Source organism: Drosophila persimilis, unplaced genomic scaffold (assembly GCF_003286085.1).
Source record: "Drosophila persimilis strain 14011-0111.01,24,50 unplaced genomic scaffold, DperRS2 tig00000002-arrow-pilon, whole genome shotgun sequence".
Classification (NCBI taxonomy): domain Eukaryota; kingdom Metazoa; phylum Arthropoda; class Insecta; order Diptera; family Drosophilidae; genus Drosophila; species Drosophila persimilis.
This window is the reverse complement of record NW_020825289.1, coordinates 8,282,550-8,307,535: the sequence shown is the minus strand read 5'-3', so window position 1 is coordinate 8,307,535 and position 24,986 is coordinate 8,282,550. Positions and strand designations below refer to the sequence as shown.

General features: G+C 46.1%; 7 protein-coding genes across 7 annotated transcripts; 3 read left to right on the top strand and 4 right to left on the bottom strand.

Moving 5' to 3' along the window:
* Positions 1-44: 44 nt before the first annotated feature.
* On the bottom strand, positions 45-7,348 carry LOC6590329. The gene is made up of 7 exons (XM_002016182.2): positions 6,359-7,348; positions 5,989-6,293; positions 5,405-5,929; positions 5,250-5,340; positions 3,808-4,616; positions 3,379-3,746; positions 45-1,319 (listed from the first exon to the last, which is right to left on the bottom strand). The coding sequence occupies exons 1-7, from the start codon at positions 7,245-7,247 to the stop codon at positions 491-493; spliced, it is 3,816 nt and encodes a 1,271-aa protein (XP_002016218.1). The 5' UTR covers positions 7,248-7,348; the 3' UTR covers positions 45-490.
* LOC6590330 lies at positions 1,330-3,371 on the top strand. Its single transcript, XM_002016183.2, has one exon. The coding sequence runs from the start codon at positions 1,532-1,534 to the stop codon at positions 3,335-3,337; it is 1,806 nt and encodes a 601-aa protein (XP_002016219.1). The 5' UTR covers positions 1,330-1,531; the 3' UTR covers positions 3,338-3,371.
* A 546-nt stretch (positions 7,349-7,894) lies between the features above and the next one.
* LOC6590328 (lipase 3) lies at positions 7,895-9,361 on the bottom strand. Its single transcript, XM_002016181.2, has 2 exons — positions 9,142-9,361; positions 7,895-9,072 (listed from the first exon to the last, which is right to left on the bottom strand). The coding sequence occupies exons 1-2, from the start codon at positions 9,232-9,234 to the stop codon at positions 7,969-7,971; spliced, it is 1,197 nt and encodes a 398-aa protein (XP_002016217.1). The 5' UTR covers positions 9,235-9,361; the 3' UTR covers positions 7,895-7,968.
* Positions 9,362-9,992: 631 nt separating this feature from the next.
* On the top strand, positions 9,993-10,817 carry LOC6590327 (probable splicing factor, arginine/serine-rich 7). Its single transcript, XM_002016180.2, has 2 exons — positions 9,993-10,621; positions 10,688-10,817. Exons 1-2 carry the CDS (start codon positions 10,064-10,066, stop codon positions 10,766-10,768), a joined length of 639 nt encoding a protein of 212 aa, XP_002016216.1. The 5' UTR covers positions 9,993-10,063; the 3' UTR covers positions 10,769-10,817.
* On the bottom strand, positions 10,769-11,327 carry LOC6590326 (39S ribosomal protein L41, mitochondrial). The gene has a single exon (XM_002016179.2). It carries the CDS (start codon positions 11,308-11,310, stop codon positions 10,810-10,812), a length of 501 nt encoding a protein of 166 aa, XP_002016215.1. The 5' UTR covers positions 11,311-11,327; the 3' UTR covers positions 10,769-10,809.
* Positions 11,328-11,763: 436 nt separating this feature from the next.
* On the top strand, positions 11,764-22,542 carry LOC6590325. Its single transcript, XM_002016178.2, has 5 exons — positions 11,764-12,664; positions 19,909-20,139; positions 20,227-20,571; positions 20,635-21,027; positions 21,088-22,542. The coding sequence occupies exons 1-5, from the start codon at positions 11,819-11,821 to the stop codon at positions 22,057-22,059; spliced, it is 2,787 nt and encodes a 928-aa protein (XP_002016214.2). The 5' UTR covers positions 11,764-11,818; the 3' UTR covers positions 22,060-22,542.
* Positions 22,543-22,987: 445 nt separating this feature from the next.
* On the bottom strand, positions 22,988-24,488 carry LOC6590324 (fibrinogen-like protein 1). Its single transcript, XM_026984786.1, has 3 exons — positions 23,921-24,488; positions 23,362-23,812; positions 22,988-23,291 (listed from the first exon to the last, which is right to left on the bottom strand). The coding sequence occupies exons 1-3, from the start codon at positions 24,486-24,488 to the stop codon at positions 23,114-23,116; spliced, it is 1,197 nt and encodes a 398-aa protein (XP_026840587.1). The 3' UTR covers positions 22,988-23,113.
* Positions 24,489-24,986: the final 498 nt, after the last annotated feature.

Below are 24,986 nucleotides of genomic sequence, written 5' to 3'. Positions count from 1 at the left end.
TAACAACTTAATTCGTAAATTGTCCAACACAATGGAAAGGCACATTCTAAGGATAGCGTGATATACTTTTATTGAAAGTTCGATTTCTTTGTTTAATTAACAAATGATTATTTTTCTTATATCCAGACTGTAGGCCAAGGTTAAGCTATTTCAATTATTCAGGATAGATCGAATTGCAGAGGAGTGGTTACGTTTCCTTCAAGCAACTGAGATTATTTCCTGTATGTAAGTATATTTTTACTGCACAAAGATGCAAAATTAGATGCTAACAAACTTAAAGCCCTACCCTAAAATGTCTCAACTGGGTGTCTATGTACTTCATTCTTCGCGATATTATACGAGAGGATACTAAAGGGATTCATTTTTGAATATCTTAACTGTTTTTATGATAAAAAAGTCAAAATACGATTTTTAAAAGCAAATCGTGTGTCTAGTAATTCTGCCAATGTATTGTGTAGTCGCGTGATTTTAGCTTGCCGGGTGGCCTATATCATTGCGGATGATGATGGTGCTGGGCGTGGTAGTGCTGCTGCTCGGCGGCGGCCACTGCATCGAACATGGGCGTGTGCACTTCGCCCAAGAACTGGGGCGTGGGTGGAGCATTGGGCTCGGACAGCTCCCCAATAAGCGGCATATCAATGTCGGTGGATATGCCGCCTTGGCCATAGTTACCGAGTCCATACGACTGCTGCTGCTGGTGCTGCTGCACCACGGACACTTGAGCGTAGTCGCTGGGTGCCGCTACCTGATGCTGGGGGTCAATCAGGACCGGGGCCGCCTCCATTTCACCGAACTGAATGGGAGCCGGCAAGCTCTGCTGCACGGGTAGGACTGGCACTGGTTCGGGGTCCACAGATGCCGACAAGTAGTTCTGTTGAAGCTCTGTCTGAGGCTCCGGCTCTGTCTGTTGGACCTCCATTAGTTCCTGCTGCTGCTGCTGCAGGTGTTGTTCTCTTGGGGCCTGCAGCATTTCGCCGTGATCATCAGTGGCATCGTCCGCAGTCTCACTTATGTCGGCACCCTCGCCAGACGTGTCCCCATCGCGTCGAACCAAACCCAACATGTCCAGCATGTTGCGCTTCACGGCGTTCTCATTTGCCGCCTCGAGACTGGGGTAGCAGGTGCTCAGGCCACAGTTGGCCAAATGCTGCGCCATCTTGTTGCCATTGCTGGTGGCGAAGCCGCAGATGCAATGCATCTCCTGGGGCAGATTGACCTCCATGGCATCCACGAAGTTTCCATTGCAGTTCACGCCGTGCCGGAACTGGGCCCGCTCGCAACATGTCTGATAATTGCACTTCACGCAGTGCAGCCACCCGCTGTAACGAAAGAAGGGGAGCCATTTAATTTCAGGCTACATAACATTACAAATAGACTCCTTTCAGCCCCTAGGAAGAAATCCTCTAATTCACCTGTTATTACTCTGATTTCTATCAGTAATAAAGCCTGATTAGATTCAATTAAAACAATTATTTACGGCCTTATAAGGACGTCGCAGGTGCGCCCTTAAGCCACAATGTAGTCAACCATAATGAGCAACGGGCTGTTATTATTGCTGCTCTTCAGCTGGTCACAGCCAGCGTTGATCCACGGCAGTCACAACATGACCTTAGTGAGGTCTGTTCTAAGCGTCATCGCCACCCGGGAACACTGGAGTAATACGCCTATCTTCGTGGGACACAGAACAAAACTGGATGATATCAACAGTCTGATAACCTGGCTCCATCGAACCATGGCAGTCAGTAGTCACACGGTGGATTTGTCTACGCCAGCTCGAAAGCAGAGACCCCTTGGTCAATATAACATGAACGCGGACAATGCCATTAGCTTGCTCTTCTGCCACAGCCGCCTGGATCTCATTTGGAATGCTCTGAACAAAAGTCTGCAAAGGATGCGTCGCGTTCGCTTGATTGTCGTCTTGCGCTCAAAACGAAGTGGCTCGTACAAGGCGATACACGCCATATTCCAGAAGCTCTGGCACCAGCAGTTTCTAAACGTTTTGGTGCTGCATAAGGATCGAATCTATTCCTATACTCCCTATCCGGCAGTGCGCTTCTTTCAGATCAATCTCACTTCGATTCCGCTCTTTCCAGCAACTACAAGCAACTTCCAGGGCTATGTTGTGTCCACTCCAGTGGAGAATGATATTCCGCGAGTGTTTGTGGTGCATGATCCCCACACAGGACGGAGACATATACGAGGCTACGCCTATCGCACCTTTGTGGAGTACTTGCACCGCCACAATGCCACTCTGCAGATTACTAATCCTCACGAGTATCTTGGCCCCACGAGCAGTGTCAATATGGGACGAATTGCGCAGCTTATAATGAAAGGACACTTGGAAATTTCAGCGCATCCGTACATCAGATCCCCCAGTGATTTTGGGGACAGAAGCTATCCGTTGATGGTCACACAAAACTGTTTGATTGTTCCGGTACGGAACGAGATTCCCCGCCACATGTATCTACTGCTGCCCCTCAACCAATCAAGCTGGCTGCTACTGCTTGGTGGAGTGTTCTACATTAGTAGCGTGGTTTTCTGGGTTCGTCCCGACATGGGCAGGAGGACCTGGCAACATCGTGTTGGGTTGAGCTTCCTGGAAGCCGTCAGCCGTGTACTGTATATCTCTTCGCCTGCAAGGATAGACAGTCCTTCTCTGAGATACTTCATAGTTTTCCTGCAGCTGACCATCTTGGGATTTGTATTGTCCAACTGGTACAACCTTCAGTTGGATAGCTTCCTCACCGCATTGGTGGTGGGCGAGCAAGTGAACTCATGGGAGCAGCTTATTGAACAACAGCAGAAGGTTTTAGTCAAGGAGTATGAGGTCGAAACAGTTCTGCGTCATGTACATCCGCGTCTCGTCAGTAGAGTGGCCCGCCTGATAGTGGGCGTTAATGCCAGTGAACAGGTCTCGGCCCTGCTCAGCTTCAATCGCAGCTACGCGTATCCCTTCACCACGGAGCGCTGGGATTTTATCGCCATGCAGCAGCAGTACGCCTTCAAGCCGATCTTTCGATTCTCCTCCGCTTGTCTGGGCTCGCCCATTATAGGCTATCCGATGCGCAGCGACTGCCACCTGGAGTCATCTCTCAGCATGTTCATTATGAGGATTCAGGGCACGGGTCTTCTGCAGCACTGGCTTGTCTCCGACTTCAACGATGCTATGCGGGCTGGCTATGTGCGTCTGCTGGACAATGTCCTCGGATTCCAAGCCCTAGATGTGGACACATTGCGACTTGGTTGGTGTGTCCTGGGCTTCGGCTGGCTACTCTCTGTCTTGGCTTTCACTTGCGAACGCTTGCAATTTTACCGACCCCGTACAGCCATACTTTGAAAATAAATAAAATACATGCAATGAATGTGGTTAATACTGACGTGTAATGTGTCTCCTCGCTGGCGTAATCGGTGTTGCACTCGGCACAGGTCTTGCCCTCGAGAAAAGCAAAGAATATCGGTCGCTTGTAGGTGGAGAAGGGAGCCGGCTCCTTGTGATGGGTGCGCACCTTTGGTGGTGGAATCAGCAGCGAAGTGTTGAGCAAGAGACGGACCGGCCTGTTGGTCTTGGTCATGCTGATATGATGCTGAACCGTATGCTGCTTCAGGTCACCCTTCTCCAGGAAGCTGAGCGAGCACTTCTGACAGCGCAACGATGGATCCCGCTTGTTGACGTGATCATTCAAGTGCATGAAGTAGTGCTCGATGCGCAACTGGCTGACAGACCCGCGAATGGAAAAGTAAAATATCTGCAAGGATTGAGAGCTATGAAATATTTTTCTTTACAGGCTATTTACGAATAGAACTTACGTCCAAGCAGTAAGGGCACTGCAGGAAGTTCTGATTCTTGTGGTCATCGTAGAAATGCCTGACAAGATCGCGATGGGACGACGAGCGGTAGCCACAGGACTGGCACCAATAGGGCAGCTCCAGGGTGCTGTGGACCCTCTGTAGATGGGCCGTTAGCAAATGCAGAGAGTTATGCCGCTGCTGGCAAATGAGGCAATAGTAGGAGGGCGAACCCTCCGTCTTGGTCTCGGTGGGGTGCATGATCTGGTTGTGCTTGGCCAGCACCGACTCCGTGGGATGTTTCTCCAGGCAGAACAGGCACTGGAACTGATGTTGCTTGCCATCGGACGAGATGTGCGACACCAAATGCGTTTGCAGCTTCTCATTGGAGTCAAAGGATTCGCTCAGGCAAATCGGGCAGTCCACTGTCTTGGTAAGTTCATGGGGATTGGCCCTGGGCGAGTTGTATGGGAATTGTTCAAAGTATTCGTCCATCCCATCGCTTATGCCGTAGTACAGCTCCTCCAGTCCCTTGAGGTCGTCCTCCTCTTTCTTGACCACCACGGGAAGTTTCTCTTCTTTTTCCTTTGGCTTCTTTGCCGCCGATTTTGTCACCGTTGGTGAAGGTGCGACTGGCTTTGAAGGCGTGTGTTTGACTGAGCCCTTGCCTGGTGGTCTTCCCGGTCCCTTCGTAGCTGGTGGCGGCGGTGGCGGTGTGTTCACCGCGCGCCTCTTGGTGCCAGCTGGCAATATGTCCTTCTCAACATCTTTCTCTTTCTTTTCCTTCTTGGGCGTCTTGGTGGAGCTGGTATAATCAGCATCGTTAATCGCTGCGCACAGATAAAGGTTAAGGGTAAATTATCAATGTGGATCAAACTCGCCAAACAAAAAACAACTTAACTTCCGATCAACTTTCAATATCAAATAAAGTTAGCACATGGCTGGAGCCACATTATAAAATTAACTGTATGCGTTTTATCACTCCAAATTATAAATAAATCAAATAAAAACATAGCTTTAGCAAGGCTTTCCATTTCTTAAGTTTTTGGGCAATTTTATTTAGTGGTTTTCGTTTAGTTCTGTTATTTAAAATAAGTTAACATGAAAGATGCCAGAAAGTAAGCTTATGTGCTGGGTTTTTTGCGAGTATCTAAATCCAACACTTGGTGTTGTCATAAGAACTTTTCCTGAGCTCAACACTAAGCGACACTGATTGAATTAATAAAAAAGAAGGAAAACACTTTACTTTGGATGAGTGGTCGGCGCGCCAATACAATAACACTTTTCCGCTTGGTTCTGTGTGTAAACAACAGGGAATACGAAGCCTAAGACAACGGAAAAACGACCACTGTTTGACAGGCAACGACCACTGCTTTGGAGTGACAAACGCTTTAGCTTAGAATTATTCTATTACGCGGCCTTGTATTAAATTCAAGTCGATTGAACACTACGAAACTACTAACGTTTCTTGAGGCGCTTGGGTGCCGCATTGGCCGGTGTCTCCTTGTAGTTGGCCGGCAGTACGCTCCAGTCTTTGAAAGGGTTGGTTGCCACCTGAACAGAACAAGAGATGGATTAGAAAAGTGTTAGTGCCATAAAATGGATCCACTTTGCTTACCTGATACAGGCGTTGAGTGATTGTCTCGGTGGTGGTAACTCTTGTCTGCTCTGCTATGTGTATTATAATGTTATTGAATGCCTGCAGGGCATACGTGCCAAAAGATTCACGCCAGACAAGCTCGTCCAGGAATTGCTGAATCATTTGACGCGAGAGCAGCGACAATGTGTTCTGGAACATACGAGGAACGATTCTACGCAAGTACTCCATCACTGCCGAGTTGTTGTGCTTGGCCGTGTTGTCTGTGGCCGATGCCTGGACAATATTCTTGAATCCCAAACTGAACAGGGTGATCTTGTCTACCGTCAGGTCGATGCAAATAGTACTGTCCTTGTGGACCCAACGCGAAAGCGGCTCCAGTATGCCCTGGAAGCGTTTCTTGTAATTACGATCTCCATCGATAATTGGCTCTACTGCACGCAATCGGATTGATTTGTCTGCATAATCATAGACACCTAGCACCTCGACCTTAACCTGACGCTGAGCTCCATCTTGCGAGGTGGTTCCCAGTGATATGACGCCCACCTGGGAAGAACATCAAACAGTGAGTGGGCATACATCAAGGGAATAATTTTGTACATTACCTCCACAAACTTTCCGGGACCTCCTAACTTTTTGCACTTCTGATGCACGCCCAAAGTGCAAATGGCTCTCAGCCAGGTGTAGATGCCCTTGATGTACACACTGTCCACCTTGACCCACTGGACTACATTCTGAATGCTGGTCTGGCAGGCCCAATGGTAGATAAGCTTTAGAAGAAATGTGGGCGGATGCGAAGCTCCCTCGAATATTGAATTATTGAAGACGGAAACGAAGCGAAAAGGACAGCAATCACTAATCCACACATAGCCTCCTGTATAGGGGAATTTCGATACATCCGAGTATATTCCTAGGGATTCAAGGAGAAGTGAAAGTGAGAAGAGTTTTCGGTGTGATGCAACTGATCCTACTTACCCAATTTCAGTTCACTATTTCGATGATTAATGCAATTCTGCTGGGATCTGAGAAGACCCTCCTGGAGCAGCCACTCGCAAAACTTGTTCGGAGTCAGCATGAGAACCAGTTTAACCTTGGAATCCAGTTTGCTGCGTGTTGCAGCCATGTCTTTGATCTTAAGGAACGGTTTGGCCAGCACCACCAGAGACGGATATGTTTTTCCCTGCATTTTTGAGTCTTTGCCATCCTTAACGTCTTTAGAATCCTTACTTTCGTCAGTGCTGCCCACAACTAGACCTCCCACCGAGTTGACCTCAGCTGGCCGATAGTTTTTAGGAGGAGATTCGCCATCTTTGTTGGAGTCTTTTGGAGATTTGCTACTCGAGCCACTTTTGCTGCCCTTGGGTTGGGGCGAAGCTTTGCCAGGGGATGCGGCAGCGGCGGCGGCGGCTGCTTTTTTTCCTAGCTTTGGAGACGTTCCAGCAGCCACTGCCTTTTTACCCGCGGACAGCGCCAATCTCTTGGCCAACGGAACATCATCATCGCCGTCGTCGGATGACTCCAAGTAAGCAATATTTGAAGACTGTTTTGGTCGGCCACGTCCTCTTCCCGTGGAGCCAGCGACCGGAGTAGAAGGCTGCGGTGGTTCGACCGGCTTCGGTGGTTTCTTAGGCAAGGTGGCCTCTTTCAGCTCCTGCAGCACTTTTCCCTTGAACGAATAAGCTTGAAACACTTGGCCATTGAACAGTTCCTTTCCTTCATTGGCGCTCACGGCGCTCTTAAGTGCATTTTTCACAGCATAATGCTCGTTTGTAATTTTGTCGTAGTACGCCAACTGCGCCTCCGACAGCTCCTCCACCCAGACCTCCATATCGAGCAATATATCACTTTTCGTTACACGCGACATCTTGGGGACTAACTTAACCCGACCACTGGCCAAGATATGGCGTTTTTTAGATCAATTTTAAGCGAAAATAAATTATTTTCCGTATTGGATTAGGTTTTTTGTCGTGGGTGTACCTGTGGCCAGTGTGACCGCGGGTAGTATAGAATATACGGTCCCACCCTCAGAAATATACCGAGTCATTTTCAAAATATACCATAAATATACTGACGAAGTCAAGTTATATTTTACATATTCCTCGTTTATGATGTTCCGTGGAATATTACTAGCTATATAGAATATTTAGCCATGCCCGCATAATTTTATCCGATTAGTGAATCTATTTTCTAATTGTCTGGTTTATATTCAACACTTGCTTTTATTGGATCTTGTCTAAAAAAAGGTATTAGCGAAATAGCTCAAAACAAAAAAACGCAAAGGATAATCATTGGAGTAATCGAAAGTCACTTATCGATACTAAGCAGTGTTTTGTTTTGCGCATATCTCAAAAAAATACGGCATTTTCAAAAGAACGAAACAAATATAACGATAATTTGAAACAAATAAAACGCTGATTGGTTTGTATTATGTCACGGTGAAGAACCGACAATTTATATTGTATTTATGACCCCTTATCAAATATCACCGCATCAGTAATTAAACCCCATTGATTAAATAGTTGAAAAGTGTTTTGTTGTTTTGAATTATAATTATCACGATCTTAAGTTTTATTTTCAACACATGCTTACGCATTCTTTATGTCATTGATCACTCGGTCATAAAGTATTTCCTTGACATTCAGGCCCCACAGGAAGTCCAAATGATTCCATTTAGTCTCGGGTAGGCGATACGCACTCTTCAGGGAATTCGGATCCATTACGTAGCGAAGACGATCCACATCGATTAAACTGGCAAAGTAGTCGTTGTCGCTGTAGTAAAGGTATGTGGGAACGTTGATGCCCTCCACATCGTAATCTGGTGGAGCCTTGGAGCCGTACTCCTTCTTGTTCCGGGTCGAACCGTAGTCGAATCGACGGAAATATCCCGAATTGTACTCCTGCAGATAGTGGAAGATCTGGTTCACCGAACAGCCTGCCGGGGTAGTGGCCATTATTTCTGGGATCATTGACTCGTTCAAATATGGCGAGTTCCAGCCGCCCATGAGGAACAGGCTGTTTGTGCAGATCACCTGGGATATAGCCTGATCGCTGCACAATAGAGCGCCCAGCAAATTCATGAGCTGAGTGTTTGGCAGAAACTCCATACTGCCGAATAGCTCAACAAAGGCATTCGGTTGTCCCAACAGTGGACCTCCTACGGTGGCCAGGGGACTCTCCATGTGCTCCATCCAGGCGACGGGCGCCAGTAGATGAGCCGAGCGTATGCGACTCTTGAATCGCGGAATCATCGAGCTCAGCACGAAGAAAGAAGTGGTGCCCTGGGAGTGACCCACGTACGAGAGTTGATCTACACCCGTGGCGTATAGGACGTAGTCTATCATGGCGGGCAGATCATAGATTCCAATGTCATGCCACTCGAAGTTCCAGAATGGCTGCAGCAGCGGTGTGTGGGTAGCATGTTTCTTGGAATAGGTGTTGCCACGAGCATTGCCCATCCAGACATCATAGCCAGCCTCAGAAAGCAGGTAAGCCAGGCCACTGTGTGTACCGCCCAATACCCAGTCAGAGGACGAGCAGAGCAGACCGTGCATGAGGAAGGCAACAGGACGAGCGCCATCGTAGCCGGTATTCTTGGAGTATGGAATGCGGTGCATGGTGAGAATATATCCATCCGACGTCTGAACAGTGTGCTCCTGAATCTCATAGCCTTGTGCTCTCACTAGAGTCAACTGAATAATACAGGAAATCATATTTAAAATTTAAATAAATATTAAAACAATAAAAAGATTCGTTTTTACCGTTGTCACAGAGCTCACCCGCCCGCCATCGGCGGGCAAGGCTGTGGCCAAGCCTAGACATAGAAGACCCAGAAATACTTGGGGAACCAGCATTTTTGATCACAGGTGCAGGTACTTTACCAAATGGTGTGACCACTCATACCTTTTATATACCCCCAAGGAACATCTGATAAGGACTGGAAGATTTGGGCGGGCAAATTTATGGCAGGCTATTTTCGCACAGAAACTACGTTCAATTCAACAAGACTGATAGGTCGTTTGGGAAACACATGAGCGATTTGCCAGAAGCGATAATACAGGTGGCTTCAAGTCTCACGACAAGTGGTGCAGCTATCACTCTGTGAATCTTGATAGCTGCGCTACTGGCGGTTACATGTAATTAGATTGTATTATCAGAATTTTCAACGACATTCTGAAAGTTCAAATTGATAAGCAAGCGATCCCAGATTTAGTTAAAAAATCCATTACTAAAAGAACTACTTGCAATACTACAATCCCAGGCGGAAGCTATCGTAGCGGGCGCTTCTTTATATAATTTTTTAGTTTTTGGCGCCCAAATTTAAATTCGGATTCGGTATTATTATAATTCAGAGGGCAGTTGATAGGCACAATATCGATGTTAAAATATAATATCGATGTTAACCCATAGAAAGGGGTAGGGACGACGAGCAAAAATAGCCAAGGCAAGTTGCAGACTTCGTACGAACCTCACCTCTCGTGTGAGGATAATATACCTTGAAGACAAAATTGACTGGTTATCTCTTCAAGGTATATTAAGCAAATGGGGTGCATTTTACATTGCATGCGTTGCATTTTCCGTGCCACTTTGCGTGTTGTTCATACCTTTTTGAAGTGAACTGTATATATTATGTACATGAGCCAAGCGACAATACAATAAAAAATAAATAAATAAAAAAAGACAATGCGTGAACGGGAAAGACACGATAGAGACCGCGACCGGGAAAGAGAGCGAGATCGGGACCGCGACAAAGAACGCGACCGAAGGTACCACTCCAAGTCCCCCACCAGAAGCAGCCGGCAAAGCTCCAAACCCAAAAAGAAGAAGTCGAAGAAATCTAAAAAGTACTACAGGCGTAGTCGTAGCAGCAGCCGCAGCTCGTCGCGCAGCTCATCGCCACGCAGTCCAAGCAGCTCCCGGAGCCGGCACAGCAAGAGTCGCAGTCGGGACTATAACAAATCTCGCTCTGCCTCCCAAAGGACAACCAGAGCACCGAGTTCGGAGAGCAATTCACGTTCAACGCCTCTCGCTAGCAACGTCAAGGGCATCGATTTGCTGGATACCAAAGTGCAGAAAGCCTTGGAAAAGATAGACGAGGATACCTTCAAGCCGTCAGCTTTCTTCAGCACCAAAGATCGTGAGGCTCCAGAGAAGGTTATCATAGATCTGAAAAACGAAACGGTGACCGTACCGAAGCCATCGAACCCGGTCCAAACCGAAGATGTAATATTTCATCCCAACGTAAGTTGCATTTCTCGGTTCTATCGTCTTCTTCTCACAAATATGTGACATATTTTCGTTTTTCAGTTCCTTGGAAATCCCGACCTTAAGACGGAGAAATGGATTCGCAAACTTTACGTATATCGCCAAAAGTACATCCAGGAATAGTAGAATTTACAATTTTTATTTAAGAAACAATAAACGTATGTCTAGAATATGTCGCTGCCAGTTCTTCGCGCACGGAGAAATGCCTCCGATGAAGTAAGTTGCTCTTCGGCCGACGGTTCTTTGGGACTGCCGTCTGCCTGGAGGCTGCCTGCCTTGAAATCTTCAACAATCTTTTTCGAATAGACTGCGTTAAACAAGTCAAGACTGGTGAATTCTGATTGCACTACTTCCGGTGCTTTGTACGACACATAGGGCTTCAGCTTGCAGTCCGTTAGATCGGGCACAATAATATCGGGGATTTTCTCAGGGATCTCCACAAATTTTCCATCAACCAAGATGCCTGTGTCGCGCACGCCCCGCTTGTCAATGGGCACCGGGGGATTGGCCATGGTCTTTTGGGCCTCCTTAACCACGCGAGTGCCGCGCTTGCTGTGTACGTTAAATTTGCGAAAGTTCCGCTTGCCATCCAAGACAGCAGACGTGCTGATGGCTCTCTGCGGGCACTTGAGTGCCAATGGCACCAGTTTAATACAGTTTTGCATTTTTTTTTTGTTAAATTTCTTCTGGTTAAATAACAAAATTCGGAAACAGCAATCAGCTGTGAATTGTGCGCGCTGCCAACTTATGTTTATACTCCAGCGCTGCCAATCTACTTTTCTCTGCAGTTACTCTTATACTTATTTTTTACCTTTTTCATTAAAACCTTTTTTAGGCAAAATCCAATTAAAGCAAGTATTTAAAATACACCACTCAAGTAGAAAATAGATTAATTAATTGGATGAAATTATGGGGGCAAAGCTGAAAGATCTATTTAGCCGCTAATATTCGACGGAATATCAATAACGAGAAATATGTATTTCGTCAGTATATTTACGGTGTATTTCGGTATATTTCTGAGGGTCGGGCGGTATATTTGACCGATATATCCGCGGTCACACTGGCCAGAAGAGACGAGCGCGACCGTCAAACATTTGAAAAACGCCGGCGCGTGTGATACCAATAGGCTGACAGTTTGCCGTGTGTTCAATGCTAGAATAAATCGCATTTCTTATGAGAAAGCCCGCCGCTGAAGTTCGCTTCCACCGTGACGTGTGTGCGCCAAACAAATTCAGACAAAGTAAACACTCTCTGTGTAATCAAGAAACAACCACCATGCTGCCGCTGCAGGAGCAAGTGCAGCAGCAACCGCCGCCACAACCCCAGACCTTTAATTGGCAACTGGAGGATTACGCCTACTTTCGAAAATGCGGAGAACTTACCACATCGCCGGATGTGCAGAGCTTTGGCTTCAATTGCGCCTTCTGCCCTGCAATTTGCCTGCAGTTCTCGGTGTTTATGGATCACATTCGCGGCCAGCATATTCAGGACGTAAGACGACGGTACGAAGACTCCGAGGATACAATCGAACAAGCAACTCAAACAGATTTAATGATAATGGAAATGGACTGCCATGACATATTCCAACTGGAAGACCAGGCCCAGACCGCAACCGACAAATGCACGAAGAAATCAAATTTGAATGGAATGGAGATGGAGATGGGAACTGAGACGGAATCCACGATTGTGGCAGACACGCAACGCCTGGGGCTGATAGACATTGACATTCAGCTGATGAATATCGTCGCAGCGACCCCCACAATGCAACTATCCCATGCAGTAGGAGCACCCGAAATAGATTTGGTTTATGTTATGGAAAATCCATTGCCACCCTCACCGCCGCCATCCGCGGACATTTCGGGTGACGAGCAGACCTGCCTGCAGGCACTGGGTTCGTTTGAAGTGCTTCATGAAATAGTGGGCACGGTCACGTCTACGCCGACGCCCTCACCTTTGGCTGGGCCTGGTGTTGGGGTCGCCGCTCCACTTCAACCGCCGCGATACGAGACACGACGCGTGGTAAGTTAATCGCCGATTCCTTCTGTACATTCGCTCTTTTTCCCGCTCACCCGCTCTGCGTCACTTCGCTGCCCTCTCTTGTTACAGTAAACGCTCTGCCGCGAGCGCACCAATATTGCTTGCTCTTCCAATTACCAAAGTAGTTCGCGCTCGGGGTGATTCACTGTCGTTTCCCCTTTTCCTTCTTTTTATTAGATTTTGTAATGCAAAAATGGTTTTCCGCCGCTGTCTAGAGGTGGAGGAAGAGCTGAAGGCTGAAAGGCAGTTCCGGAGGAAGCTTAACCTGGTCACTTGACCTTCAAAATAACGGCGCAATGGCACACAACAAAATATTGAGAAAAAGTGTGTCGCTTCGTCGCCCTGCCCGTCCGCGCTCTCCCGCTCCGTCGTGCTTCTCCTTTGTTTTTTTGTCTTCCCCTTTGAGTCCCGTTGTTATCCACGGCCCTATGTTTTGGAAGCACAGGGAGACAGAGGGAGAGAGAAAGAGAGAGACGTTTTGTCAGTTCGTCAGAGCCGTTGCTATTTTTGCTGTTCCGTTTGTATACACTTGCATAGGGTATTATCATTTTGATCAGATGTTTGCAACGCAACGAAAATGGAGGGTATATTCTTGATCAGCATGGACATTTGAACGGTGTTATTTTGTGGTGCTTTTTTTAATCCCAACTACTGTTTCTTTACACATACTTACCCGTCTATGTGCAGCACTCAGCACTACCGTATGCAGATTTAAAAGGGGTATCAAAAGCTTCGGCCAACAACTTTTCATTTTGTTTTTCTTCTCCCCTCAACGCGACGCAATTTTTCAGTTTCTTTTCATCTTCAGGTTTCCAATTCTGTTTTGTTTGTTTTGTTTTTGTGGACATGGAAATTTCGAAGAAGACACAACAATAACTTTTTTTTGTGCATATGTCTCGTACGTAGGATCTGTGCAATTTCTGTGCCACCGAAAAAAATAAATACATACATACATTTACTCAAAATGTGGGACACAAAAATTTCAGCATTTTGGAAAAGCTTATAGTATATTTTCGGGTTTGTTGTGGCACGTTCTTTGTTGTGGATTTTTAAAAATAAAAACCTATTAAACGAGAATTAACGAAATTCGTGGACATTGTCAGCCTATACATAGACACCGAATTGGTAGTATAATGTGTTTCAAATTATGCGTATACTCGTACTCATATTCTGAGTATAACTCGTACCCGTAAATGGTCATACAATAGAGTTTATATAATTTTCTAGACCTACTTCTCGAGCAACCCTCCCTGAGTTAAATGCTTTCTCTGTTCTGACAAACACTTTAGGCCATGATGTAGATGCTTGTCAATGACGAAGGTGGTAATCGGCCTTTAAACTATCAGACCATAGATTGGTAATGTTTTTCGTTCCCCATCAATTTGACGTAGAGAAATTTCAAGAGTTTTCGCTCTTCCAGATAAATATAGACCACAGATACAGGCCAGCGGCCACTGCATTGACGCAATGTAAATGTCAATGAATAATAATTAATTCAGCACATGGTGGTTCTGATTTTAATTTTGTGGGAAAATGGCACGGATAAATGATGGAAGGGAATACATGGAGTACTTGTGCAAACAAAAAAGAGAGGAATTATTATCGCATAGCCGATATCCGGGCTAGACCATAGAGGGGGTTGGGGGGCGGGCACAGAATAACAGAACTCTCTGTGAAATGTGAATGTGAATGCTGATAAAAATCGTTTTCTATTTGCCCCTAGATCCCCGGCTACACGACACTTTCAATACAAATTATGGGTAATTTTTGGTCTGTTTTCCTTTCGTTTTTTTTACGAGTATTTTGCTATTATCAACATTGGGCAAGTCTGTCGGGCGACGCGGGCATTATCTAGACCGCAAAGAGGTAAACAAATAGGGGAAAATTATCTAAGCTTCGATTTGGTAAGCGTTTTCGAGACTCTACGCACATTGAGGCAAGAAATATTGGTAAATGGAAACAGAATTGTTCTGAAACTGCAAACAACTGCAAATTCTTTGCACAGTGCTTCCTTTTTCGCCTGTTTCCAATCAGTTTTTGCCATGAAATCAGTTGGTTTCTTGTCTAATTTTGATATATTTCTTTGCTTGCCATCACTAAGTGAATAAACGATGGCGATGGCGATGGCGATGACAATGACGCGCGTCTCTCCAGCCACTTTGAGTAATTTAACATTCGCCCGAGCTAACGATCGATCGATCGATCGATTCGACTCGACCGATCGTTGCCCCAGACAACCCAATCAGTCCTCCTCTCTGACTCCCAGTGCCTCTTTATCACCAACCCCACCACGCCTTCGCGTCGGGGGTAATAAAATAATTGTAGATTTCTGTCGATGTTTTTAGCTATGGGAAATGGCTTAGAGATAAGGCGGCTAAAAGACGGCGAAAGCGCTGCACAAAACCCCAACTAAGGAGGTTTTAATGTTCATTTAAACACTTGTAAATTGGAATTTTTAGAGCACCTGCCATAAAGGCGATCGCTGTCCATAAATCATTATCCAAACAGAGTGACACATAGAGATCGTCATACCATAGGTGACGTTAGTATTGGCAGAATTGGAAGTGTTTTATGGATAATTATTGTTCCACAATCATGATAAATATTTATCAACTATACATACATATATGTATGTACTCGTAGGTACATTTTCTTGGTTCTTGGAACCCATTGAATGTTGAAAAATCTCTGAAATTATTACCAGAGATTAGTCATTTGCTTTTTATTATCAGCAAACAGTATCTCGAAGACTTAGCCACATCTAAATCATCAATAATCCGTTGAAATCAAAGTATACTTCACCGAAAACTATCCCATATATCACTGGGTATAATCTAATCTTAAGTCGGGGATATCACTGTGCGGGTTTATTATGTTCCCCAGCGATAATTCCTTTCCCATATTTCAACATCTTCGGGCAGGGGCGTTTTATGGCAACGTTAACCATTCTTGAGCCCAAAAATGTGGTGGCTGGGGGGGCATTTTGACAGGCGATGCCTCAGTTTTTATCAGTCACAGCCGCGCTTATTAAATAATTAACAAGTTTAACTAAACATTCAACATTTGGGCAGGTGGAAGGTCTGTCTGGGGAGGGTGGGCTTAGAGAGCGGTTTCCACCCGCAACCTGGCCGCTGATCGATCAGCTGACGGGGTTTTATAATCAGTCTAATTAAATTAAGGCTGCCTTGTGACTGACTCCGCCGGCCTGACGGTCTGACGAAAGTTATTTGTTTAAAGTTTTGGCCACGATTCCGTGCTTAAGAGCTCTCCGACCTTTTCAAACCGAACGCATTTCGCTTTGTCAGAAATTGATTGCACCGTAATGCCCCGCGTAGTACGAGTATTATCTTTGATTTTTCGACTTTCGTTTGTATTTGCTTCCCGGTTCTAGCATTCTCTATAAGGTTTCCCGCCGCAAGGTTTATTTTCGTCGGTTGCATGGGCCTCCTCCGTCAGAGGGCGTGGGCCAGGCCATAAAAGAAATGAATGAAACCCTCCCGCAGGTTGCGTGGAACCACACACCAAGTATTGCTCATAATTTATTAGCGCACGTTTCGTTTATTACATTCCATTCCAGTCGAGTCGAGTCGGGTCTCGTGTTCTTCCGGATTTTGCATGTCGGTGTTTTGCCTGTTGTCATATGGCTTTGGGGATATTTTATATAGCCTACAAATGGGAGCTTGGCCCATCATTCGCATCAATGTTTGAGTTTTGGTAAATGCCGATCAATGAGAGCCCTCCCTCGGGCCTGTCAAACGATTCACTGGGAGCAATAAATCGAACATAAAACGGGGAAAAAACCGAACCGAACAGAACACCTAAAACTTGCAATCATCAAGCAGGGCCGAATACACAAGTTGACACCATTTGCCAGCGATTCGGCAGGGCTTTCCATGCCCAAGGCCTTATAATGGTATTACCCGTAAGTGCAGCATTAACGGGCTTTGCCATGAATCTTTTTATTTGCACTCACCCATACCCAGCTCAGCCCCCGGCCACATCCAACGCTCCACACACATTTGGCCAGTGTCTTAACTGGAGCGCGTTCTAATTAAAAACTAAGAGATTGGGCGGGGGGGCGGAACGGGGCTCCACCAGCCGATCCACCGCGATAATCGGCAAATGTCTACGATGTCGAAATACAAAATGGTAATGGAAACGTATCGGAATAAGTGTATTTCTATTAATTAGTTTGAGGCGAAAACGAAAACAGCATCGCAACATCGCATCATCGCATCATCATCAAAGGAACTTTTGATTGGCCCTGCCCGCATATTTCTTGGTGACAAATGCAATAAACAATCGTTTTTAATTGACGAGAAAACATCAGAGTGGACCACCCCCCTCCCTCCCATCACGAACCCCATTACCATTACCCTCTCCAGCCATTGGCATGGATGACGCAGCTGCTCGCACTCGCACTCGAACCCGGAATTGGAATTGAAATCGGAATCGTCAGCCATGGAGCCGCAGTGCAAGTGTGGATTCTGCTTATCGCAGAACTTATTCCTTATGCTTAGTCTTGGGAAAGTTTGACCACATACATTGCTTCCTTTCGTTGAAATGAAAATATTCAGATGTCCTTAATCCCTGCCCCAACACAATCTATTCCGCCTTCGGAGCTTCACTTAAAATGCATTGCTGCACTGCCTTCCTGCCACCCTCTCAATCCCTGACAATCCCTTGACGAGTTTCGACCCCTTTCCGTTTAAAAAATATATATAAATAAACCATAAGGGAGAAACAAAACACACAGCTAACTCAATCAAATTGGTCTGCGATCGGGTTTCAATGCAGTATACCCCGGAGAAGTCCAGTCCCTGCCCCATCTATTGGCGCCCGTTGACGTTGCCGTTGCCGTTGCCGTCATCGTAGCGCCTTTTGTTTCTGTTGTTGCTTATTGAATTTTTATGCAATTTTGTTAAACAGCTAACTGGATCAATTATTTGAATTGCGTGTTCAGTAAACAGACACAGAGAAAAGGCAGGCAGACTGGACACGCCTTAGAAATGTGTCTGTCGGCGTCTGAGCGGTCCGAAGAAGCGGCAAAGCCCGTCTAGCCTCGCCTTTGTTTGCCTCTCTCGCCCGACACTCGACATTCGAAGATAAAACACAAAAGAATAAAATAAAATAAAAGCTAAAAAGAAGAGCACTAAGAAACAGCTGCTCAACCATTTGCACTATTCAAATTTCCGATATGGTCGGTCTCTACAGCGATGTACAGCGACGGATATGTACTGTAGGGATATGCAACTATTTCCTGTTGCTAGGTAGACAACGACGTCAAGGATAGACCCAGGCCATAGAGGGTCCGCCGGCGGGTCGAGCTTGGGAATACGACTGAGAGTGAGAGAGAGAGAGAGAGAGAGAGAGAGGTGTGGTAACTTTAATGGGCTTTCAGTTTCCTTCGCTCACCTTTTTGGGGTGGCGTTCTTTTCGTCGAGAGTTGGGTGTGACCCGACCCGAACATGTTTTTCCTGGGTCGAAACTTTAATTTCCACGTTTTTAAATTGCATTCTCGATTGGGGCCAAGGCTTTTTTTCTTTCTTTTTTTTTTAGTTGTGTGCAATTTTTAGTTATTCAATTAACTTGGAAAGGGTTCCGTTCGTTTTTTCATGGAAAAGGTTAGGCCAAGGCCCCTTTCGGACAGGTGAATGAGAGTGGTTGAGTTCCGCTGAAATGCCATCCAATTAATCAGAATCCACTCTGGCCAGTAACCCCATTTGGATATTGATTACTGGGCTACCACTCACCGGGCTTGTGGACACAGCAGTAGCTTTGATAAACGTCAGCAGGGGAATGATTTTAATGGAGTTTCCACGTACCCTTTAATTGGCCATCGTTCGACACTAGAAATGGTCATTAGCTCGGACTCACATGGTGGTTAATGCCAATACGATTATAGCAACATTAGTATTGATTTCCGTAGTACCATTTTAGTTTAGAACTCTTTCTACTTCTGTCAGCCACAAAGGACACTCTGGAAATAGTGTATAATTATTAGAACAGTTTAGCCAAAGCTAATGTACCAGGTTTTTGGGTAATCGTTTCCAATACCTCAAATCACAATTAAGTCTGCCCAAAGAACGTTTTATTATACTTTATCTACCACCCCCAATAATGATATCGACTTTTTATGGGTGGGTATGGAACAAAAAAGAGGTGCTAAAACATGGACGATTGTTGGGGCCCGGCCACTCGCCTTCCGCTCTAATTCCAGACAACTTCAATTACAACTACTGAAAGCAAGGGTGGAGCTGGGAATACCCTCTCGCAGTGGGGACAACCAGTAGGAATTATTCGTCGAATGGTGCAAAATTCCCATAAGCGAAAGGAAACATTAGTTGGCGTTGCTAACCTCTAGCCAAAGCTGAGGGTGTGCCATTACAATATATTATGTTTCACGCGATGCCGATCACAGCGGGTGGGAACCGGTTAGAACTGCTTATCACGTACATATAGTACATATACCGTATCTAATGTTTGCGCCCCAGCCCCAGTCGCCCCGGTAGGACAAAACATTTGCTTACGCAAATTAATTTGGAGTTTCTGTATCGATTTCTGTTCTCAGTTGTACCTATGCACTGTATATGGGGTAGGTCGGAACTCGTTTGGGTTTCGAGAGATCAGGAGAATAGCATCTCGGATTGAAGTTACATATATCCACCCAGCGCCTTGAATTATTCATGCATACTCGTATGTTTCATTCATGGGGACAATACAATAGAATGCGAAGAATGAGAACGGTTAGGCGCTCGCTGGCGAGGGATTCGTTTTGTATATTTTTCGAAACGCAAAGCAACAACCAACAGGGGAGCAAAAAGATATATAGTACACATCGAAATGTGTACATATAGTAGAGGTATGTGAGTGTATATGGGTATGTATGTATATGCCATATGCAATGCCGATAAGAACAATGACGACGACAACGACAACGTAGACGACACAAAGGCCAATAGCCGCTGATATTGGAGGACTGGGAACTGTGAACTGTGGCGAGGAGAGCGGACTTTCCCTTTTTGTTTGAGTTCGTGTTCATGTGATTGTTTTTGTGATTGTGTGCTTGTTTGTTCCATCGATAAACCCAACCCCTCCCAATCCACTGAGGCTGGCCAAGATCATGTGGCCTGGTCATTGCTTATCTTAAAGATACAAAACAAAAACAGAAGCAATAACAAAATTTATTTATTTATGCGAAATATTTATTCTTGTTGGATCTCCAGGCAATGCAGCGCAAGCTTCGTCAGGCGGAAAACCAGAATGCAAAAGATTCCAACCGGCAAGAGCCAGAGCCAGAGGCGGAGGCAGAGGCAGAGGCAGTGACGGGAGCGGCAGATGCAGAACAGTTCTCCCCCGAAAACGTGTCGGAGCTAACACCGCCAGCGACGCCTCCAACCCCAGGGCCGCCCACGTCCCCCACGAGTAGCATTGGCAGCAACATGGACTTCCAGGCGGTGTGTAAATATACATACATATATGCCAATGATGGCCCCTCCCCCATATGATCGTTCTCTAAGAGATCCACCCTTCCCTTCCTGCAGCGCACTCGTCGCGAACTGGAACGAAATCGAGAATTCGTTGGCTCTCTGCTGGCGGCCTATGAACGCATGGAAAAGTTGTGGAATCCCCGGCATCCCGACTACAAGTACAATGCCAAGCGGAGTGTTTACGGAGAACTGGCTGCCCCACTGGAGGGCATCTGCCAGATGCAGCTGACGGGCGTCGAAATATTTGCCGTACTCAAGGAGCTGCGTGGCCGCTATCGCCGGGAGCTGAGCAAGCTAAATGCCCTCGGCGGGAAGTACAAATCCCGCCTGTGGTACTTTGACAAGATGCACTTCCTCAGAGGCGTCATCGAGAACAAGCGGGCCGAAAGGGAAGCCAAGGTAGGTAGCCAGATACGGTTCTCTCGTATCGCACATCGCACTCATCTGGAGGTGTACTTACAGATCAGCAATGATAGCACCGAAAGCGAAAAGTCATGCGAAACCGATGGCGAGTCCTGCAGCAAGTCTGCCCTGTATCGTGAGGTGCTCAGCTTCATACTGGATGCGTTCAAGCGGCTGGAGTGCTTGTGGAATCCCCAGCACTACGAGTATGCCAGCTGCTGCAAGAAGGAGCTGTACCGGGAGATCTCCGCCCAATTGCAGGAGGAGCTCAACTACGAGCTGAGCGGCGAGGAGTGCCACAAGGAGATACTGAAGCTGAGGACGCGCTATCGCAAGGAGCTGCGCATGGTGATCAAACACAAGGGACTGTATCTGCCCAAGCTCTGGTGCTACGACGAGATGGAGTTTCTGCATCCGATACTCCAGGAGCAGATCTTCAACAAGATCAGCAAGGTAGGTCCGCTGATTTTTTACCCATCTAGAACCTCAAAAATCCATCCTTTGTCTTTGCAGAAGGTCGGTGTGGTGGAGACCAACCAGAAGACGAAGTTCATCGATGCCAGCTCCATTGAATTCGGAAGGGCAGAGGATCAGCTGCAGTTTGTGGAGATCTATCGCAATTATGCGGCGTTGTGGGATGTGGATCATCCCGACTTTAGATCGAATGCCTACCGCAGTCAGGCGCTGGCCCAGATGTTGGACGAACTGAACACAACCTTCCATACGGCATATGCCGCGGAGCAACTGGAGAAGACTTTGTTCGAGCTGCGCAAAGAGTTTTCAGCGCAGAAACGGAAAATACTCACCAACCCAGGGGACTCGTGCAGCATTCCCCTGCTGCACGCAAGACTGGCGGACTTTTTGGAACAGAACCTGGGGCCCTTCCGATGTGACGTCTGCTCGGAGCTAATCAAGACCTGCGACCAGTATAAGGTGCATCGGTCCGGCCACGACGGCACCCCGCCCTTCATATGCACGCTCTGCGGCAAGGGCTTCCAGATGCCGTGCAATCTGACGGTGCACATTCGACGGCATCGGCGCGACTTTCCCTATGCGTGCGAGAAGTGCGACAAACGCTTTGCCACCTCCACAGAGGTGGCCATCCACCTGCGGACGCACACTGGAGAGCGGCCCTACATCTGTGACCTGTGTGGGAAATCTTTCAAGACGTGGTCCTTCTTCGATATACATCGGCGCAGACACCTTAACCAGTCGACATTCAGCTGCCCCATCTGTGCAAAGGGGTTCTACGAGAAGAATCGCTTCACCGACCACATGAACTCCCACTGGGCCATACGCAAGCACCTGTGCACGGTGTGTGGCAAGACCTTTACCACCTACGGCAATCTCAAGAAGCACACCGAATTGCATTTGGCCGTGAAGAAGTACAAGTGCTGCTCGTGCGGCAAACGATTCGCCCAGTTTGCCAGTCTGCGCTGGCACAAAAAGCGGGCACACGGCTCTGGGCAATCGGAGGAGAAGTAGAGCTCGCATCCACTCCTGTGCCCCATGTTATTTACAAGGCAATCGTAGAGAGTTAGCTACGAGTTGTACAACTTATATTGCCATCATCCACTTGAAGATATTGCTAGCTGGAAGTGTACTTATCTAGCACTAAGTAATGTATTTATTTACTATTTAAGTATGTCTGTTATATGGCCTGGCCCCTAGAGTTCGCTGCTTGAGTTCAGTATGCTTAATCGCGATAATCGAGCGATTAGGTTTCCATTAACCGAATGGTTGTAACTTGCTGTTGTGCTGTCGAAATGTCATTGAAAGTGAAACCAAGTATACATATGTACAAATGCACATATGGAATGAATCGAATGCACATATGTGCATTGTAAATGTACATAAGTGTTCTCTTCAGTTATTTTGAAGTGGAAACAACCAGTTGGAGGGGGTGTATTCTGTATGAAACTGGAATAAACTCAATTTAAATAAAAATTGTTCTTCTCAGGCCATAAATCCTCAGTCGCATCGATATTCATTTATATTTTATGCCTCGACTTTGGCTAATTTGTCAAGCCTTTATTTACTCCAATTGAGTTTCTCCACTCCCACAGCGGTCCCTCGGCAATAAAAGTGCAAGTGACAAATGGTGGGGGCAGACCAGACCAGGCCCATAGAAGCACTTAAAGACCAGAGTCAGAGCTCAATTAGATTTCATTAAATTGTTGCAACAGCGAACGAAATGCGAGCACAAATGAAAATGAAAATGAAAATGAGAATTAATTGCACTAATCACTTGTGCGCGAATAAACAAATGTCTAGAGCAGCGAACTGCAGTGAACTGTAACGAAGTAATTATTGTACCCGGGAGAGGAGAGGGCGAAAAATCGAAAGCTAATCAACTGTCGAATGGTGGCGGTGGGCGGGCGTCGGAAGAGTAAATAACAAAGACGAATGGGGCTCGGCTTCGTATTGAGATTTATCTGGTTTCACAGTGCTCTTAAAGCCTCTAGAAACAAACATAATACGCGTAAATTATTAAAAATAATGAGTATTTTTGTGTGTTGAGCTGATGGAGGGATTCATTTTAATGAACTTTTAGGGGTACAGTACGCTTGGTCCTCGGTAAATCGTTCAGCTCCATTTGGCTCTTTGGACGGATTAGCATCTGTACGGATCTCAGAGATCTGAAGCTATACCATTGCTCCCAGAAAATGCCTTGGACATTGTCCACCTCGGCCTTGAAGTACTTGCCATTCAAATTGCTATGGGAAGAGGATATTAACTGAATAATTCATATGTGTTTGTGTAATACTCAGCGGACGGATGAATTACCTTCGCGAACAGAAGTCGTACCACCAGGCTCCGTGGTGATACTCGGCGCAATTCATATGCGTAAATTCATCGTTATCCCTATCGAAGGTTGAGAATTTCATCTTGTCATGGGTGCGTAACGCGTCGCTGGAATTTCCTTGATAATGGCCGAGCAATTTCAATTCGTAACCTTCCTCCTCGCTGCCAATAACAAAGTCATCGTAGTGAGCATAGCTTGACTCTCCATTGAATCTCCTGAAGCTTATGTAGAGCTCATGAGGCTGGGAGCTGGTCAGGCGGTGCAGTTTTTCGAGGCCAATAAAGAACTCCCCGTTGAGCTTGCCAAACCCTTTCCTGTACTGATCCCAGTTGCGATAGAAGTTCACAGAGCCATCCAGTCGACGCTGAATAGCCATCCATCCAGGACCGGCGGTCGTGAGACCCTCACAGGACACCAGAAAGGGCAGGAACTCTGGCAGATGGATCAAATGAATCCCAGACGACATGCCGTAGGGCATACAAGTGGTGGTGGCTGCCTCCCAGTCTGCCAACAGGTCGTCCTTCTTCTCCCTGAACTTACCTTCAAAATATACGACTTTGGCGCTCAGATGATCGATCAATGCCGCACTGGAGGTGTTCTGTTTTCTTAAATCAGTCAACACGTGCTGTTTCCTCTTCAATCTGGTCTCGTAGACCTTGACCTTCTGCTCGAGTTCCTTGATTTGATCCGCCTTTTCCTTCAGTTTGGCTGTATATGTAGCATTTTGAGCATTACAAATCTCTGTGAGATTCTCAAATCTCTTCAGTAGATCGTCGTCAGTGTGTTCCTTGGTTTGAAGCTTGTTTATTTCATTTTCTTTGTCCTTGATGGTGGCTGCACTCTCTGCTATTTTACCCATATAAACGTCCAATAGATCATCCAGATCTCCTTTGCTAATGCGAATGGTTTTGTGCTGATCAATGTGGACTTCTGCCAACTTCTCGTGCACGGATGTGACATTGGCAATGGGCATGCTACTTGACGGTACTACTTCAGTTTTGTTCTTCAAGTCTATAATGGCGGCCTTGGTTGGCTTAAGCTTGGGGGTGGCCTCAAAGGACCAAGGTACAGCCAAAAGAATCAGCAGTAAAACGAAATAGTTTTCCATTGTTAGTCGTATTCTCCGAACCGTGCACATTGCAATCAAAATTAAACTGAGATCGCAGACGAAATGCATTTTGAATGAATTTACTGTTCAAATCCGGAAGCTAATGCAAAGCTGTTTGCTGATAAGAATTATTGCACTTCCAAGCCGCACTTGAACTTGAAAGTGTACTTGTACAGCTGCGTTTGATTCGTTTGTTAACCATAGCTGGGCTTAAATTTAAATTTTATTTTAGATACAAATATTAAAATTATTTTAATACATTATATAAATACATTTTCTTTTCAAAACATTGGTGCTTTTTTCATTTACTTTCATACTTCGCGCTCTACTTAAAGCAGGTTGGCAGTCCAGCAGCATTTCATTGGTGCAGTTTTTCAGCCGTTGGCAGTTTTCCCGGTTATCGATAGCAACAGTGGAACATATGAAATACCCTTCTGGAATATTTAAACCTATTTCAACGATATTTTGCAGCTCATCTTCTTTCTACAGAGACCAAGA